The 19536-nt window shown below is 50.8% G+C and overlaps 6 protein-coding genes across 6 annotated transcripts; 3 read left to right on the top strand and 3 right to left on the bottom strand.

Annotated features, from left to right (window-relative positions):
• Positions 1–352: 352 nt before the first annotated feature.
• Positions 353–1153, top strand: A1O5_08342 (uncharacterized protein; the record flags this gene model as incomplete). Its single annotated transcript, XM_007748925.1, has 1 exon — positions 353–1153. The coding sequence occupies one exon, from the start codon at positions 353–355 to the stop codon at positions 1151–1153; it is 801 nt and encodes a 266-aa protein (XP_007747115.1).
• A 241-nt stretch (positions 1154–1394) lies between these two features.
• A1O5_08341 (uncharacterized protein) lies at positions 1395–5087 on the bottom strand (the record flags this gene model as incomplete). The annotated part of the gene is made up of 1 exon (XM_007748924.1): positions 1395–5087. The coding sequence occupies one exon, from the start codon at positions 5085–5087 to the stop codon at positions 1395–1397; it is 3693 nt and encodes a 1230-aa protein (XP_007747114.1).
• Positions 5088–6729: 1642 nt separating this feature from the next.
• A1O5_08340 (uncharacterized protein) lies at positions 6730–8045 on the bottom strand (the record flags this gene model as incomplete). Its single annotated transcript, XM_007748923.1, has 2 exons — positions 6730–7717; positions 7759–8045. The coding sequence occupies 2 exons, from the start codon at positions 8043–8045 to the stop codon at positions 6730–6732; spliced, it is 1275 nt and encodes a 424-aa protein (XP_007747113.1).
• A 1730-nt stretch (positions 8046–9775) lies between these two features.
• Positions 9776–11349, top strand: A1O5_08339 (uncharacterized protein; the record flags this gene model as incomplete). The annotated part of the gene is made up of 8 exons (XM_007748922.1): positions 9776–9869; positions 9917–9950; positions 10023–10366; positions 10454–10621; positions 10692–10766; positions 10816–11069; positions 11130–11206; positions 11274–11349. 8 exons carry the CDS (start codon positions 9776–9778, stop codon positions 11347–11349), a joined length of 1122 nt encoding a protein of 373 aa, XP_007747112.1.
• Positions 11350–12799: 1450 nt separating this feature from the next.
• A1O5_08338 (uncharacterized protein) lies at positions 12800–13493 on the bottom strand (the record flags this gene model as incomplete). The annotated part of the gene is made up of 2 exons (XM_007748921.1): positions 12800–13053; positions 13076–13493. Coding segments are annotated over 2 exons (420 nt in total), but the record flags the coding sequence as incomplete, so codon positions are not given.
• A 2667-nt stretch (positions 13494–16160) lies between these two features.
• A1O5_08337 (uncharacterized protein) lies at positions 16161–17585 on the top strand (the record flags this gene model as incomplete). Its single annotated transcript, XM_007748920.1, has 1 exon — positions 16161–17585. The coding sequence occupies one exon, from the start codon at positions 16161–16163 to the stop codon at positions 17583–17585; it is 1425 nt and encodes a 474-aa protein (XP_007747110.1).
• Positions 17586–19536: the final 1951 nt, after the last annotated feature.

Genomic DNA, 19536 nt, shown 5'->3' with positions numbered 1-19536 from the left:
CTGCTTGCCTGGCCAACAGATGAGATGGAAAAAAAAGGTGAAGCATCTGTCGTGTGTCAACAAGACAGTTGAGCACGATGATGTCTTCCCAACTGCGCACGTAGCACCAAGGTAGTAAGGGACATAGCCATCGGTGATGCCGGTATATAGTATTGCTGGCTTGCCAACACGTTCCTTCTTCTTCTCTAACCTTTCCGCTGCCTCGGTGAATCTGCCCCGTGTGGATCACTCCTCTTCCCCACCGACATGCACCATCTCCCTCCTCCTTGTCGTCCTCGTCGTCGTCCTCGTCAAACAATGCCACATCGTTGTCGGCCAGCATATGCGGGGAGGTCATGCTGAGCGCGAGAACATGATCTATCCCTCGATCGAAAGACCATCATCATATGAAAGAACGGAACAACGACGCCAATATTACCATGGGCTAGGAGCTGGAATGGGCCAGTCCACGTCGCGACCGAAAAGGCAGCAGCCCGAGGAGGAAGGAGGATGGGGCCTTTTCCACCACGGCTCCGACACAATCTCTGCGCCCAAGGGGACGGGGCCACAGCAGCAGCAGGGGCATGATAAAAACTTGGCTCCCAGGGACTCCGTCCCGCAGAACACAGATGATGATGATGCTCCTGGGAACGATGTGACGCCGCATTCTCCTCTGTCTCAAGTCGAAAGCACGGCTCTGGAAGACGAACACGACATTGATCCCAGCGCGTCGCACGTGTCCGATTCCGCGCGGGGCGAACAGAGCGAGAGAAGCAAGGGCGCTGATGAGGAAGCAGATCGTGACATCGTCGAGACCAGTCCGCAAAGGGAGACCCCAGATCCTCAGCCCGACAGCTCTGGAGAAGAGACCGGAAAGGTCGAGACATCGGAGCCACGCGATGAAACCGAGCAAGAAGATACCGAGGACCATGGGACAGGTCACACGCAGGAAGACCCCAAGGCGCCAGACAGCCCCCCAAAGCCGGGCCTCCAAGCCCACAACAGAGCACCCGCAGCGCACTGTCCTCCCAAACGCACACCCTTTACCTGGTTCGACATGATCATTGATCTCGACCATCCCGAACCCCTCGGACCTGCTGGATACTTCCCGGGCTCTTCAACGATGCCTGACTTGCCGCCTTTGGGTCCACGGACCAGCGTTCATGTGTTATAGTCCACTGGCGAGAGGGGCGACGCATGCTTGCCTGCACAATTTCCCCTATTATCATTACAAGCGATGATGGCGCGACGAACAAGTGGCCTCCGATCGGATCAGTCATTTTCAGGTGACCAGGTCTCAGTGAACGGGGTCTTGTCGCGAGACGGTGTGTTGATTTCAAACATGCTATGTCTCAAGATCGTTCGCTATATCATCATCACCATCATCACCATCATCTCATTCATAAGCAGAGAAGTCACCCAACTTTCGGGCGCGCATCAATTCTGAAGGAAGAGGGAAGTTCTAGGCTGCCTGCCCCGTCGCTGAAATCATGGATTTGACCCTCACTCGGCCCCGTGGTGATCCCGTTCTGTCTTCCTCTCCACGAGTCGACCGGTTCCTGGAATTTATCCCACCAGCCCATCCTGAACATCTCGCTCTGCCAGACACCACTCTTGTCCCATTCGTCGTCTGACCAATATTCGGAACCCGGAGGGACCATGCCAGATTTCGGGTCCACGATGCGGGAACCTGCCAGCAAGCTCGCCACGGCAGCGATGCTGCCGACGGGCTTAGGCAGAACATTGCGCATATCAATTGTGATGAAAACTACGAGCGCACAGATCAGCAATGCCCCGACAACCCCCACCAGCAAATGCGTAGAGAGAGGCGACTGCACGAGACGGAAATGACGGGGATTGATGTAAGACGCCTGCAGAGGATTGACCACGGTCTCTGTCGCGTTGTTGGATAGAGTAGAGAAATCTGCGCGAAGAAAGCTGTTGACGACTTGAGCCATGTACTGGCGATACAAGTGCGTGTAGGATGCGATCAATGTGCTCTCGTCTAACAGCTCGTTTGTCGGGGTTCCATCCTTGCCATAAACCATGGCGTTAAAAGTGTTGTCAAGCCTGTCGGCTGTCGAAGAGACGTTCAAGACCTGCAGCGCGGGAAATCCAGTATAGAATCTGGAAAAGTTGACTGCCGAATTTGGGTGCACCACCGGATCAATAGAGATTGAGAAATCAGGAAGACCGAAGGTCACGTTCGCTTGTACCCGTTCGAGATATTGACTGCACAAGACCGGTATAAAGTGGTCAATTTTGTTGTCGGTGACATGACCGTAGTACAAGGCCAGCGTAGGGCAAGCGTCAAGAAAACCCAAGACCAAGTTTGAACCAAAATACCCGGACGTATTCACTGGGACCTCCATAGAGTTGAAGAGCCATGTATTTCCTTCACCGATAGAACCGGTGTTTCCACAGAGATCCGGCGTGCTGATATTGGAAGAGAGCTGACCGATTGAAATGGTGGTATCCATGATTCGATCCTTGGGGACAACATTGCACGCCACCGCCCCTCGGACCGCAGGTGTGTTGACGGAAAGAGCTCCACCTTGGCGAAGCAGCTGGTCTGCATCGTCGCCAACAAGACTCAGCTGGGGTACCGCAAGCTCGGAGTAGGTCCATTGTGGATATGACATGTTACCTTCAATAACGAGGAGTGGGACGTTCGTGGAAGTATCGGCCAACGTGGTGGTGTTGAACCAGTCCAAAGCATTCGCGTGAACGGCTATGCCCTGCGCGGTTGCCTTGGTCGTGAATAGGCCCGACACAATAATGGTCAGAAGCGGAGCGAGAACGGCCGAGACAGATGCCGCAGTCAAGGCAAACCGGCCGTGTCTAAGACCGTTGTAGGTGGCGTGTAGAGATATGTGCCTCAGCGGGTACCAAAGCATCGAAGATTTTGCTTCACAATCAGCCTTCGCTAGGGCGTGGAAAGACTCGGTGAACTCTATCTCAAAGTCCATGATGTTGAAGAGCGTTGCGAGCAGGAGAAAGATCAGGACTGGCACATACAACCATGAATATCTGGTTGCGCTATCGTCGTTTACGGTCCCGAGGCCGTCATGTGCCTGTGATTGCGACAGAAGGATTTCCAGAGCGATTATCGCAGCGATCGATGCCAGGATAGTGAGCGACATACCAATCCTGCGCAGAATGAAAGGTCGAGTCCATTTGATGTTGTGAGGAACCGAGATACCGCGGTCCGACGATCCATGTAGACCTGACTGGACCTGGGTAACCATTCGAATCGAGAAGGTTCGGGCTCCATCTTCATAGCCAGTGGCAGTCATGAACCTGTGCGGAGCGAGAGTCTCGCGAAGCTCATCCAAGCTCTGGTGGCCAGTACCTCGAAGACGGGCCTCTAACGCTGGGCTCCGGGCGAGAATGGCAGCAACCGCAGCAATGGAGTCGACACTCCTTGGCACTACTCCTCTCGGGCGAACAAACAAGATGACGACAATGAGCAAGATCATCACCGCGGCGACGGCTTGCATGATCCTGATTGGAATCTGCCTGGCGGTGAGACGGTTCTCGTCTTTTGAGATTGTCCCGTCTATGACCGGCGCTGCATTTTTGAAGCTATCAGAAAGCAAATAAATGTTTGCGAGCTGCGCAGCAATTTGTCCGTATATTCTGTTAGCCGTAGTGTTAAGATAAGTTGTATCAAGGAGATCCTCGGCCTTGAAATTGACTGTATCCTGCTGCATCATGGTCGTAAAGACATCCGACGCCACATCGTATGACGTCGAAGTGGAGATTGTAGAGGCTTGCTGCGTGGTTGCGAGAACTCCATCAGCAATGTTAACGGCGCTGAGGTCATTGAGGCCACGTGGTTTTCCGGTCAAGTTAACGGATTTGACGTTTCCCTGTGTGTCGAGCGTGACCCTTGCCGATTGAACCGAGTAGGATGGAACGCAGACGATATTGGACGAGTTGAGCAAAGTGTTGTTGTCCTGACTGAAACCCTCTGAATATGTAGCCGCAATCATGTACCGGTACCTTGTAGGATCATCCAATGGGAGGTTTGAGCAGGTCACATTCTGGAATGATGCTCGATAACCAAATCGGTGAGTAGTGTCATTTTGCATGTAGAACCAATCTGGGGCATCAAGGTATGCGTTGAATATTTGGCAGCCTGGAAATGTCACCGAAGTGTTGTAGTATGCGGCTATCGGAGCGGTGGAAAGTTCGTTAAAAGCCGTGGTGTGCTCGAGTGCCCCCGATTCGCAACTGAGATTGGCGTTGAAAACATCGACCGTAGCAGAATATGTTAGACTACCGTTAACGAATTCGTCGCCGGGGTAAAAACTTTGAACCGCATACTGATCGGTCGTACCAACAGGGAGACTGATATTATAGGCCTTGTGGCCGTAGGCGACATATGCAGCCCTCGAATCCACCGATCCTGCGTCGTGAAAGCGTGTACCATCAAAGGTATTATTTAATGCCATTGAGGTGGGCACTTCGTTCTTCTGGACCGACTGGAGGCTGAACATACCAGTACTCAAGACGGTTATGACTTTGATGAGGAGGAAGACAACAATGCTGGATGAGACCGCGAAGTGGCCGTGTCGCACCGATTTCCAGAGCGACGAGACTTGGAGCGGCGTAACATAATCCAGAAGAAGACTGTTCTCTGCTCGTTGAGGGCCTTTTGCCATTTCCGCCCATGGCTGGATTGACTTTGCAGCATAGTCAACTTGACGCCAGAGAACAGTGACAACCACAAACACAGCTGTTGGGCCGTAAGTCCACAGATAATGGTCGCTGTCGCTACTCGTAGCGATTCCATGGTTATTCTGTGAAACGGTGTAAACTACTTGCAGAGCAGCAATGACAGCGGCGAAAAAGAGAGCAAAGGCAATCAGTATCCAGTTTCCCAAGAATAAAGGATCCCATCGTGTATTTGTCCGACGCCCCGACTCTCCAGGGCCTGAAATGTTCGGAGAGACGAGCAAGGTAGAACTTTGAGAGGGCTCAGCTGTCGTCAATTCCGGTGCATTTCGGGAGCGCTGTAACTCGATTTCAGTAATGGCGTCGTGGGGAGGTTTTGGACCGCCAAAGACGAGGCGCGAATAGCCTTTAGGTCGAAAGTTATCCATTGTGAACGTGTTCAGGGACGCGGGAAAAGCCAGAGTAGTTGAACAGGGAGACGGCCCACCTGTGGTGCTATCGTACACGGGTCGATGCCATGGTCTGTTCTGGAACTAAAAGAGTGCTCAGGGTTGGGCAGAAACGAGGGACTTGGAAAGAGAACGCAAGCGTGAGAAAGTGAAACAGGCTGTTCAAACAGTATGTAACAAGTAGAGATCGGGGGGGAGAGACATGGTTGCGCGCGGGTCGACTGATAAGGTACAAGTGGCCCATATCCATAACCAGTACCCAGTACCCGGTACCGTGCACAAGTGCGTAGGTGGCTCGGTGGTTCAGGCAGAGAGCGACACTGGCTGTATCGAGGTTGGACGAATTTATTTTCGGCCCCGTGCTGCCCCATGAAACAAGGCTCGGGCGCCGTTTCTTTTCGCATTGCGGCTGAGATCGTCAAGCCTAGAGGGGGCTGGTGAGGCCCAAAAGGGCCTATGACCGGGGGGGTTTTGAGATGAACAGCGAAGAAATTCCTTTTGTCTGACCGAGTCATATCATCTCAAATTCTACGAGTGTCAAGGAGTGTCAAGGAGTGTCAAGGAGTGTCACTGTGCCAAGTAATATATCCAGTCGTCTGACGAAAATTTCTCGCTTCCCGCTTCACATTTCCCGTGCTGGGGACACCACTCTTGCACCACTCCATTAAACACTTGTACCAAGTACTTGTACTGGGTAGGTAGCTGCGTTGGCTGCTTCAACCGCCACAACTGCTGGCATTCGACCTGCTCTTCCCGAAACTCTCTTGCTCACCATGAACCTTGTTGAGCGATTGAAGAGCACTGCTTCGCATCAGGGAAGGGCATACAAAGTTGTTCTTTCCCTCTTCAGTGGTTATTGTGGTTGAAAAAAGAGCATTCGCACAATCTCGGTTCCTTGGGTGGTGGTCACTCCATCTTTGTCGCTCTTCGCTGCAATGCAGCGTTGGCTCGGATTGATTCTCAATACAGAAATGTTTATTATGGTCCACGGCTCGAACCCCGATAGACCTCTTTTGCCCCAGGTTCCGCTGACAAGTTGATTATTAGGCCACCAGCAAATTCCCCCCGAGATGGTTGGCGAAATCCCCTGCGCCCCAATCTCCGGACATGTATCTCAGTCACTTTGCCGAATTCCCTGCCCAGAACCAGCATGGCTTATTGCTTACAGACCAATAAAAACGGTACTCGGTATGCCCGTGAGAGCAAGAAGGAAGCATATGGGCGAGCGGTCCAAAAGACTTGGCTCCCCCCTGACATTACGTCGACCTCATTCTGCACGTATCATGCAGCATCGAATTTTGTCCCTAACGAGGGTGGCGTGAATTGGGACCAGGAGTATTACTCTTCGTTGGTCGATGGTGTCACTCGATCTTTCTCCCCCAGCTATAGTCCAAAAGATTCGGTTTCATGCAGGATTGAAGCGGTCTCAGTGTGGTCACATTAAAGCAAAAATCTAGGAGAATTCTCCCGCCGCAATCGGCTTGATTTTATTGGCGGGATCATTTCAAGCTGAATATTTTTTGGCGTGAACCTGCTGATACCAAAGGTCATTATTCGGTTCAAGTTGCGATTGTCTGCCCTAGTTGCTACCTCAACTTGCATCCACTCAAGCCAGCTGCAGCTACGCGAGCATGGGGGGAACCATCTTGAGGTCGGCCATCTCAGTGATTACCTGTTTGATGGCCTCCTTGGTACTCACGAAGCCGTGCCATCCCAATTTGCGATTGCGATCCATGCTGAGAACTCGACCCCATCCGCCAAGAAGCTCGCCGTCGATGAGTCCAAATGTATCCATGGCTTTGTCGCCAAAGGGACTATACTTGAGTCCATGCTTCACTTTCAATTCCTCCCATGCTTTCAACACCTCGGGCTTTTTGCTCCACTCAAGAAAACTAAACGACGCTTTCACAAGCCCTGGTCCTCCAAATCCTCGAGGCGGAACAGGATGAGGCATGGTGATGGTTGCATATGCATCTGCGTTGGGTGCTGGTCGACCTGCAGATGTTTGGTACCAGTTAGCGAGCGTTGGCCAGAACTTTCCCCATGCAAAGGCACTGTCATCGCACTGGTTGAGCGCCTGATTACCGGCCTCGGGCGTCAAAACTGCCCATTCAGCATGGTATGCAATCAAGGTGGACATCGACTGTTGTTTGACGACGTCCCATGCTGCCACATCTCCTGGAAACTCCAGGGGAAGTCCCAGATGAGCCTGAACAGCCGCATAGATTGACAAGGGCCACAGGATGTTCATGGCTGCACTTTCAACGGCGCCAAGAATAAAGCATGGACGAGTAACCACCCAGCTGGAGTTGGTGATTTGGCAAAATTCCTCTAATAGATCTTCCTGTGGGAAGTAAAAGTTTCCCTGGCTTCCATGACGAGCATCTTCTTCTTCCATCGGTATCGGTGTTGGCCCAAGGTGCAAGCCATAGTACTTTGCACCGGTCTGGAGCAAGATACGCTTTGGGGCTATGTTCGCCAAGGGTAGGGCACCCAAAAAGTTAGACAACAAGGCCACGTTCTGCTTGGTTGTTTCTTCAACATCACTCCACAAGCTTTGGCCTTCAAGGGGAGGTGGTTGAACGTATGAGGCAAAATACACATATTCCCTAATTTGTCAGCGAGATCGGCTTGATATGGAAAGACTTACGCTTCAACTCCATTGTCCCTCAGGGTCTGGCCGATTTGTTCTGGGGTGCTCTGCAAGAAATCCACCGCGATATGCTCGACATTGGGGGCAGTCTGGCCCGATGGCGGACGACGTGACAGAGCATAAATCTTCTCCCATCTCTCTGGAGCCTCAGTCAGCACCTTGGTCATTGCCGAGCCGGAGATGCCATTTGCTCCGGTCACAATGATCCGCAATTTCTTCCCTTCGTAATCTGGGAAGGTTGGAAGACCATGGAATATGCCCTTGGAGACGACGGTTTGCGACATGTTCAAACACTGTGAGGTGCCCTCGTGAGGGAAAGGAGAGATGGGAGAGAGGTTGTATTGAGACTGAACACCCAGACTTATATGCCACATGTGCCTTTCTAATACTGATCCATATGTGGAATTACAGCAACTCAAATATCTTTGCCGGATGCTGTAAGCAGGGTTTCGTTGGACGCCGCGGTCTCTTGGATTATTGAGCACCATGAGTAGAGCATGGTCTGATGCAGCCATCGCCAGACTGTGTTCTGCTCCTTTGCGTCTGTAACCCATCTCTCAATGAGGAAATAACCATCTTCTGTCACGTGGATGGCTGTCGAGCCCTTTCCACTTGATGCTTCCGGCAGCCATGAGGACTACAAGTATAGCTAGACGAGGTATCACGAAGCTTGACATTGCTTGGTCTGTTGGTTCATATCAGCTACCGTTACTAAGCACATCCTTGACACCCTCTGTTACCGGTTGGAAAAACATATTGGTGTGGCTTCTGCGGCATTTCATAATTGGATGCAGCAACTGCCTGATCAAGTAGCCGTCCCGACCTGCTCACATTGAAGAGGGTGCCTCACTGCATTGGCAAGCAGTTAATACCGGACACCTTGTGCGAGGGGGCGTTAGCGTGGCCAAACAGATGCTCGTCGAACAGGGGCCGTTCGGTCACTCGAAACAAGACGTCCCAAGCCCAAAGGTGGTCGATCAACAGGATCGCACTGGTGAGAGACCACTGCGTGGAGCCCGGCGAACCTCGAGGCTTCTTTTTTCTACTATTTAAACACAACGCAATGACCCTTTGCACGCATGTAAACCACGATGGGAACCCAACAACAACTTAACGCAACCCTTTACACACAAGTCCATTTAATTTTTGTTGCAGCTGAGACTCCAAGATGATGGACTAGTGTATTGTCCTCATGTCTGTTCTGGTTAGTCTTCAATGATATTCAGCAGACTGCGACTGCGTTGATCTGAGAATTGGGAGTGAGATGAATAGGTGAGATCAACCTAACGAGGACGAAAGGAGTGAAAACAGTAGATAAGCCGCGGCTGGACGACACCTCCGCCCCCGGCGCAATCGTCTTTATGAAAACATGAACCCTGGCAGCGCATAGGATGAATGAAGGCACAAGGACTCAGGATCTGGATCTCAAGGCCCCTGTTGGTATTCATCTTCGCGATCAGAGAACTCACGAAAGGATGAACCAGACTGCATCCCAACACATTGAGATCATTAATGTGAGGATTCCAAAGCTTGAGCTGACCTCAAAAGTTCATGGGCCTAACCAGATCGGACGAGGCTTGTGATAACGCCCTGTGATAATCGAGGAACTCGTGTAAGAACAGGCTACCCCTTTCTAATCATTTATATTCGCTCGCAGGGTTTGAGAAGATAGCATGTCAGAAACAGTCCGTTGGCTGTGGCCAGATTGGGTTGCCAACTCAGCATTTCCTTTCCTAGCCCGCGATAACGGGTTTCGAAAGCACACGGGCGGAGTTGTCCTTGAGTGGGGCGTTACCCTTTGTGGTATGAATATCAACTTCGCGGATCTGCCTCCGCTTGACTTGAAGGGCGTGGATCAATCCACGCCTAGACTACGGTTGAAGGCTCACTGGTATATAAGCCATCAGAAACCTTCAGAAGCTTTCCTTACGGGAACTGGTCAATCAGGGTACAGGTCTGTATAAAAACACAACCCGTGGATTCTTTTTATAAAAGTCTCGGAAACCATATCATCATGGCAAATCGAGGGCGAACGCTGGACCCTGAGGTGTTCTCAATCAAAGATCTGAAAGACAAGGCTTCGAAAAAGCTTCCTAAGATGTATCGAGGTTAGACAGACCCGAGTTCGGAGCTCGTCAGGCTAATAATGTTACAGAATATTTTAACGAAGGCGCCATGGACATGATAACGTGAGTCTGCCGGTCTCAAATACCCTGGAGAAAGGACTTGGGGCGGAATCGCCAACACCTCTCTATTGGCAGTCTTCGAGACAATGAAGCCGCTTTTGACAGATATCGAATACGTCCCCGCATTCTGCGTAATGTGTCCGTTGTCGACACGAGCACTACGATCTGGGGAAGCAAAGTGCTGTTCCCGTTTGGGTTCTCTCCAGCGGCTATGCATCGACTTGCTCATCCCGAGGGGGAAGTTGGCACTTCGAGAGCTTGTGCGGCTCTGAATGTGGCGATGGGACTCAGCGCCTACTCAACAGACTCACTGGAAGACGTTATCAAACAGGGTGAAGGAAAAGCAAACCCCTATGCCATGCAGGTTAGCCTGTTGAGGAGCCGAGAGCTGACCGTTCAACTGTTGAAGAGGGCCGAGAGTAAGTGCCAGTTCTTCCAAATGACCATGGAGGACACCCCTGCCTGTATTTCATCTGGATTCTCGGCCAAACTGACAGCTCTTATAGAGGCGGGCTATAAAGCCATTCTTTTGACCGTTGATGCACCAATGCTGGGACGACGACTGAACGAATTCCGCAACTCCTTCTGTATGCCGGAGGGCACTACGTATCCCAACATCGCCCCGGGTTTGGACATGAGCAACCTAGAGGGAGGAGACAATGAACTAGCCTATGGTATGTACTAAAATACACCATCTCGGCACCTTGATTGGTGACATCCCAGGCGGGCTAATGACTATGAAAGAGAACGGCGTAAACTGGGACGAAGCCATCTCATTCGTCAAGAGTCACACCAACCTGGAGCTGTGGATAAAAGGACGTAAGTCAATCTCCAGTCACAATTGCTGGGAGGATAACCGCCATTCCAGTCTACACTGCCGAAGATGTCGTCACTGCCATCCAGTACGGCTTGGATGGCGTCGTCATCTCCAACCACGGTGGACGACAACTGGACGGTGTCCCAGCGACATTGGATGCTCTCCGAGAATGCGCTCCCGTAGCAAAAGGCAAGATCAAGATTGGCATTGACGGAGGAATTCGGAGGGGAACGGACATCTTTAAAGCTTTGGCTTTGGGCGCTGACTTCTGCTTTGCCGGGAGGATCCCAATCTGGGGCTTGGCTGTGAGTTTCTTCTATGACTGGCTTGTATGCAATCTCTCGAGAGCTGACACGTTCTTACAGTACAACGGCCATAGAGGGGTAGTTTTAGCCATCCAGCTTCTCTATGACGAGTTCAAACTCACTATGGGTCTAGCTGGGTAAGTCCCTTCCTTTGGAATCGATGCCTTGAAAGCGCGGCTGGGTAACTGTGATGTTCTCGCACAGATGCAAAACTATTTCTGAGATTAACCGCGCACATCTCTCGGTCTTGGAAAGCAACGGAGTTCTGTCAAAGTTGTGATGCTCTGCACAAGCTGGAACCTGCAATGACGGACCACACCAGTGAGAAAGGAGAGGACGAGTATACCAACAACAATAGGGTGCTTGCTTTTGTCTACACACATACAAGTCTTATCAGTGACATCGGAGATCAGCGTTGATGGGTGCAGGCAGGAGGGACATAGTGCTATCGTCGCCCACGCCAGTAGAGAACTCACACGGCTATGTGCAGGATATCACTGCAAAGACGCTGGATGCGTGGAGATGGATGAGTCGATAAAGTCTCGCACAAAGATCTGTCTCCGCTGGATGCATCATTCTGCCCATTGGTTGCCTATGGTTATTGGCTTAGTGATGATCATCTTCTGGGGGAATGCGAAGGCCGAGGCGACAACTGTGTGTTTCATTTTCATTCCCGAGATGGAACGTCAATGATCGAGCCGTTCCGGCACCCAAACCGTACTCACTCCCAACGCAAAGTCCCGCGTGAAGCATTCCTCGAACAGTGCCGACAGGACAGCGTCAAACTCGCCGTACAATAAGCCCGGTTGATTTTCGGGTCAAAATGGACTCCCAAAACTAACACGCCCATCATCTGTGACACTCCTTAAATGCCTTTACGGGGATAGGGGATCCTAAGTGTTGCAAATCTTTGCGTGCCTGCAAGTGTGCGCTTCAGAGCGATGATGAATGACAGCGGGAAGAATTCGTGAACTCAGATGGCGGGGAACATTCAAAGTCTGGAAGGCCAAGGCAATAGCCCATTCTTATCTGTGTGTTTCTTTGTGCTCTCTCTCTCTCTCTCTCTCTCTGCGGTCCTCTCTGTGGATATTTCTTGGCAACATGACTGATATGAATGGTGTAATCCTCATGGAGAATGCCTGATCGCTCTCATGTACTGAAAGTTTGTGAGAGTTTTCGGGATTGGGCAGGATAGTATAGTCTCTAGTCGCATAATCGCGGGGATCAGGCTGTAGCTGAGATGATTTCCATGTTCCCGAGTTGGACAAGTTCTTGCTCGAGTCTATTTCATCAGCACCAACCACAGGGAGTTACAAAAGGGACTTACCAATCGCGACGGCCACAGGCGTGTGATGTTCTTCCTTGCTGGCTACGTGCATACCCTTCAAACTCTTCGAATGGTCAATTCATGTTACTTGACTTTCTGTTCCATTGCCCTCACTTATCTCTATTTCCTCCGTATGCTGTCTCGCGGCAAGGTAGTGGAAGGTGACACTGTTAATGTGGGCCATATCTCGACAAGAGCCTGGTTTAGCTGGAGGCCCAAGAGATCAATGCCCTATTTGTTCAAAGACGCCGACGACGGATCAGACCAGTATCTTTCATCCAATGAGGAACGAGGGGGCGCAGAACCCTTTTTTTGCGCAAGTGCATTGGAATGACTCCTCTATAGGATAGATATAAAACGTTCCACTTGATGACGATGTGCTTTGGACTCTGCCTCTGCTCGTCGTGGTAGAACGTCGAATGGCATCATGTTCTTTTGTTAAGAGTCGCGCAATTTTAAACGCGACGTACTGGTAGCTCCAGAAATTGGGGTTACTGGGAATCTCCTGTGAAATCAGCGAAGTTTTGCAGTGATCTGGATTGATGCAATATCGACCCTTCGACAATGTAGAAAACCAGTCTTGGATGCAAATATGTGCCCACAACCGGGGGTGTATGTCCTGTGCTGGCGTGGGCGTGTCTCCCAATTCCTCAAGTCCTCTCTCAGTTGAGGCCTTGACAGAGGTCTCTGAGTCCTCTGGTATGGGCTCTAGGAAATGCAATCCTGAGAGCTGCGCCTAGGAGAGCGTGAAATTCTCGGGAAAATCCCACTGTGTGAGCAGACATGATCAAAATGCCGATGGTCTGAATGGATTTTACGTCGTGATTTACCGTAAATTGGCCAACATTCGGAAATACCACAGATGCTTTGTACCACATGACTTGCAACTTGGCAGCCTCTACCTCTTCAATTGCCTGTGAGTCAAAGTCTGACTTGTTCGCACTGGCAATGTTTCCAGCTAGGCTTGCGAAGAGGAGAGCAACCCAACGAGGATCTACATCGCGGAGGCGAATGATCCCATTCTCGGGATCAACGACCCTTTGCAGCTCACACCGAGATTGCCAGACATCATAACACCCATGGGACCAGAGCAGGCTTACCCTTCGTGATGGGATACCAATAGCCTGATCCGATTTGCGTCGGGGAGCTAGTAGAGCGATGCGCACGGTTTGTGGGCCGGGAAACTCTGGGGGCCAACTCGCTGCCGACACCTTGTTCAGGGAAGGTGGAGTTGTTCCAGAGCGATTGAGGGAGATTGGTGTTGCACTGCGATCGGCATGAGGTGTCTTACGGTGCCGTGTCAATTCACGACGTGGTTAGTTGGCTTGCAATGCTGCGGGACACCTCTTTCCAAATATCGACCGCACTGTGTTGCGGCGTCGCACTTTTGCCGACGGCGTGAACTTTCAGTGCATGCTTGACACCCTCGCCCCATTGTTCAGCAATGTTAGATTAAGCCAGTACAGTGGGGTGCAAAAGGTTTGAATACACCTAGGATGGAGTTTTGTTAGCTAGGTGTATTCAAACTTTGTGCACCCCACTGTATCAAGTTCGGATGCGAGATCGGCGGGAGGATAGATAAAATAAGGGTTCCAAGGCCACGAAGCTTTGTGTCGGGAACAAGATTCGGGAATGGTCGGAAATGCATCAGCTTCTAGATTCCACAGAGCCATTATCTACTCGAAACGGACTTAAAAGGTTCACGAATTGCTGACCAAAGAGTCACGCCCGAGATTATTATTCGTTTGGGCGAATGTGTCTCTCTATCATGACCGCTATTGTTGCAGCGAGGTTGTTGAACCCCCGCCAAAATCGGATTTTTCTTCGAAAGGAAATGACGGCTGGGACACGTCCAAAATCCGTCTCACGAAACGTCGACCAGTCACAAGGATTCAGCTCATTAAAGTTCAAAATATACCGTATTTCGGGCCACGTCGTGCACTGAAATTGGCTCGACCCGGTTGCGTGACAGAAGTTTCGCGAGAACAGCCTGGATCCGAACCCAGAGGATTTCGCCAGATCTGCGAGGTTGCTGAAACCGGGAGTATCTTCGTCTCTTTCAGCTCCTCTGAGATCGACCAGGGCAGCTGTTATATGGCGCAAGTCTTCATACGTCCGATTGGGGACATTAATAACCACCTACGAAAGATCAAGCCGACACAAGCTGCTATTCGGGGATGGCGCGGGTGGCATGGTCACTCCGGTCGACAATGCTATAGTCCGAGTGGGCCATCTCCTCTGATGGGAGAATCTAAACCTTTTAATGAACTCATATGCGACGTCTCTGGGTGAACAAATCCACGGGGCAGCATGGCCCATCCTGCCTTATTCCTCTTGTGATATACCAACCCATACTGTTTATCCAGAGATGCAAACGTTGACGTACGTTACCCTCCGAAATGAAATTTGATATAGTCTTGGAGACAATGGGCATTGACCAAAAATAAAACAGGTCGTCATCAGCTGCTATGCTATCACCACTTACAACTTCATTGTAGCTCCGTTCCAAGTCGTGTCCACTGAAGGTGTGAAGAGAAGTACTTCCCCAGGAACGCAAACAGTGGACTATCGCATGTACAATGACCATATCCGCATTTTCGCTCCGAACGGCATCAAGGCCTACGAACATCTGAACAAAGAATGCGAGGAAAAGCTGTTCATTGCCGAAGTAAGTGAAATAGCCCATTACGCAGTCAGCCGTTGTAAAACTGTGAGGAGAGTTCCTGACGACGAGGCTGTACAGATTGGTTTGAATGAATTCCATCCATCTCAGGCCTTGTGCGATTTTGTAAGTTTCTCTTTTCTCACCTATACTCACTTTGTCTCGCCTGTCTCGGACCGTCGGGCTCATCCGACTCCCTGACCATCAGTCAGGTTCCTGCATGCGGCTAGAAGTGATCCGCCTCCTGGTGGAGGGCGACAGGAAGGACCTGATCACTGGCGCCAGCTCAAACGGCACGTATACGGTAACAAAGACAAGAGCGGCTGAATATATCCCCTCCTCTGCATGAACTTCCGAAAGGAAAGAACTGAAGTGGACCCCCGAGTTGACTACCGAAATCGCTAAAGATCTCAAGGATCATCCGATGCTACTTATCAATCGCTAGTCATAGTGCAACCCCCGATGGAACTTTTCTCATTAATGTCCGCCAGGACTCTCTTGCTTTTGGCCTCCGCTAAATATTGAGGAAGTCGCCCACAGAGGCACGAAGCATCTCTGTCACGGTGTTAGCCGTGTCACTTTCGGAGTTTACAAACACACATTTTCCAAGGAGAGCCAATGTTCGTGACATTCACACGTAAACAGAGTCCAAAGGTGGGCGGTTTGGACTGGTGCCCTCCTGTTTAGAAAGATGCGGGGAAAGGCGACTAGTGGCCCCAGATCAGATCCCAAACTGCTCCACAAAGGGCAATTCATAGCGAATGGGGTCACACTATCTCGAACCCTCTACGCAGTCCTTGAGCTATTCACATATCGGGGATCATGAACTGGTCATCGAGCAACCGCCCTCAGCACATCAGACCACTTGTCTTCCGGATAGCCGGGCATTTCGACGCCCATTACCATTCTGAATGTTAGCGAATTGTCCAAGCTCGCTGACCTTTGTCATGATTGCTATTTCGTGTAAAACATCAGGTGAACTGATATCTACCTAGAAATACCCTGCGACCATGAAGTCGCACTTTTTCACTCTCTTCCTTCTAGGCTTTTGGTTTAAATGTGCGCAACTACTCCTCAGAGATCCCAGCAAGAACGAATTAAGATGATTGATCCAACATTTTACCGGCACGCCGCCGAGGCTGTTGCGGCTCCTCCAGAAGAGCTTGCATTCGTTGTTGCTTATGATCCTGAATTCAAGAAAAATGATGCCGTCTTTGTGGTCGACCTGGATCCCAAGTCAACTACCTACGGACGGGTCGTTGGTAAAGTCGAGGTTCCCGCAGGGCAGGAATTGCATCACTTTGGATGGAATGCTTGCTCGAGTGCTTTCAAGCATGAGGGTCACAATATGGAGAATCTGGAACGTCGGTACCTCATTGTGCCAGGCCTGAGATCGTCAAACATCTTCATTATCGACACGAAGCCAGACCCCCGTAAACCGAAGATTGTCAAGGTGATTCCGGCGAAAGAGCTTTCGGACAAGGCTGGCTACTCGCGTCCGCATACAATCCACTGTGGACCGAACGGTATATTTATGACATGTCTGGGTGGACCGGATGGCAATGCTGATGGTCAGACTGGTATTGCCCTGCTCAACCACGACACCTTCGAGGTGATAGGAAAGTGGGAAACCAATCATGGGCCCCAGCGCCAGAGCTACGATGCCTGGTGGCACATGAATAAGAACACCTTAATCTCGAGCGAGTGGGCTCCCCCTTCACTGATCGAGAACGGGCTGAATGCTGCGGCGCTTATGGAAAACAAGTATGGGAAACAGGTCCACTTCTGGGACCTTGCCAAAGGGACACACGTCCAGGCGATCGACGTGGATGAAGGCGATCAAATGGTCCTGGAAGTGCGCCCGACGCATGATCCCGAGGCTACATGGGGCTTCTTCGGGGTGACACTCTCAACAAAGGACCTTTCGGGTTCGATTTATTACTGGTGTGAAGGCGATAACGGTAAATGGAAGGCTGAGAAAGTGATTAAGATCCCCGCGGAGCCGGTTGATGACCCGAACAAGCTGCCGCCGATCATCAGACCCTTTGGTGCGATTCCTCCACTCGTTACTGACATCGATCTTTCCGTCGACGATAAGTTTCTCTACGTCTCATGCTGGGGCACCGGTGAGCTGAAGCAATATGATGTTCGTGACCCAGCCCATCCCGTCCAAACAGGCTCTATAAGGCTGGGGGGCATTGGCAACCACACAGCACACCCCGCAGAGCCGGATAAGCCTATCGCCGGAGCTGTGCAGATGGTAGAGGTCAGCCGAGACGGGCGCCGTGCCTATTTTACTGGTTCACTTTATTCGACCTGGGATGACCAGTTCTACCCTGAGGGGATGGGATCTTGGATGGTCAAGGTCAATATCAATCCTGAAGGCGGTATGGAAATAGATCGAGACTTCTTCCCGCGTGGAGATGAATTCGATGGTCTCCGAGTTCATCAAATCAGGCTCCAGGGCGGAGATGCTTCTACGGATTCATATTGCTGGTCTTCCCCTCCTGTTCAGGCAAAAATCTAAGGGGAGGTGTGAACATATCCTCAAATGGGGCGAGTTCCTCCAAACGAGCGGAGCTGAGACGAAAGTCGCAGGGGCGTATTCAACTCCCTCTCTGGCGCGTCAAGTTTGCAGCATATCTGATATCTTTTGCTGTACGCATCACCATATGCACATACTTTATGACACTTTGTTGACTCGGCCATTTCTCTTCACGGGTGCTGCCTCGGCGCTTGAACACGAGACCATGCGGAGAAAAATTGTGAAACAATTCCAATATGTTACAAACTAGAATCTGCTGACTAGTTAATAACAGGAGAAAATGAGCGAGTACCGCAATGGTCCCCGAATGTCCCGTCGGGGTTTACGCAGGCGATCACCTACTTGTTAGCCTCTTGGCTAGCTTTCGATTAAAGAGGAAAGGGTAAGCGAGCCTTGGAATAGTATAGCTCTTACAATTGAGATCTCTCGGGCTTTAAAGTCCAATGTGGAAACTAAATAGTGGTCTGGTATATCGGCGAGTTAGAGAAAATCCGGGGAACTTCGGGAAAGTGTACTTGTTATAGAGGTAATTTAAGCCCACCAGCCCGATGTTATTAGGTCACCCCACCCGCCCCGGAATTGTGGGGTAATTTCTAAGCGATACACCACCTCTTTCTGCCAATCCGCCGTGATAGATGCCCCGCCTCGGGGCTTCCTACTCCTTTCTGTCGCGGTGGGTCTTTGGTCGTCCAAGATGTGTTCGCCATTTGTTCGCCCAATGCTTCGCAAATTGAGGTTTCTCTCGCCCAGTCCCAGTACAGAGAAAACTCTTCAGAATGAACCAGATGCCCACTTTCCCCTCGTTGTTTCTGATGGAATTGCATTATTTCAGAGAACCAGAGCCTACGAGGAGACAAAAAGCGAACCATTGACGGTGCTGGTGACAAAGAATGGGTGTGCAGATGCAATTTCCTACGCCGGAAAACTCGAAACATCCGCCTCTCTCGTCTTTGATGGATTGGACACATTGGCGAGCGTCAAAATGAATTGATATGGAATTCTAGAACCTGGGGACATGTTGGCACCAGACAGAGTCGACATTGAGGACAAAATCCGGCCCGAAAGCAGGGTCAATGAACTCCTTATTCAAGGCCCTTCTGCACCGCGGAAACCATAGATGAGCCTATATAGTTGAGGAGCCCCAGGATATCCTTTGAATGCGTAAGTTTCTTTATCATTTTGTGAGTGTCGAACGTGTAGGTGTAGCGTCGTCGTTGAAGTCTATTCCGAGCAGGACCTTTTCCTTCAAATCTTCGTGGATCGGATATTGCACGATCTACGTTTGAGAGCTTCGCACACTTCAGATCGGTGAACTTTCCAGACTCGAGCTCGGGCCGAGGCACAGTTGGGGAGACCAGTTGTGTGATGTGTAATCCATACTCTCGCCAAAGGTAAGTTTCCCAAATAGGTATACTGGAGCGAGCGAGAACTTGTCGACTGCGTCCTCCTTGTGTCCACCATGTGGTGTGGCAGTGAATATGTTCCTTGTTTTTGCTTATGACTGATATCCGTCCCTATCTAAGAGGAGGCCTTCCGCCCTCAAGAAAATCCCGACTAGACTGTGGAGCGAGATAGCAAGGAGACCGCCCCTCCACGGTCTTATGCCCTCCTAATACAACCTCCTATTACAGGAACGTTGTAGGAAGCTTTTAGGGATGGCCTATTGTGAGACAGATCGAGTGTCAGGATTGTAAGACATCACCGTGATTGCCGTTGCCAGTTTGATGGCCAGTGCCATCAACGCCATTTACATCATAACCACCTTTGATCTGAAACAGGATGGCGTTGCTGTGGAATGTTCAGGAATGGCCTTCTAGACACATGGCTATGTTTATATAGATAGGTAGGGTCTCGCTGAAGAGATATAAAGATAGAGGCATCTCTCAGGATAGATCAATGCTATCCACTTCCGTAACCACCATGACAATTCTCA

This window comes from Cladophialophora psammophila (genome assembly GCF_000585535.1).
Source record: "Cladophialophora psammophila CBS 110553 chromosome Unknown aczJe-supercont1.13, whole genome shotgun sequence".
Lineage (NCBI taxonomy): Eukaryota > Fungi > Ascomycota > Eurotiomycetes > Chaetothyriales > Herpotrichiellaceae > Cladophialophora > Cladophialophora psammophila.
Note: the sequence above shows the minus strand (reverse complement) of the source record. Positions and strands in the feature narration are given on the sequence as shown.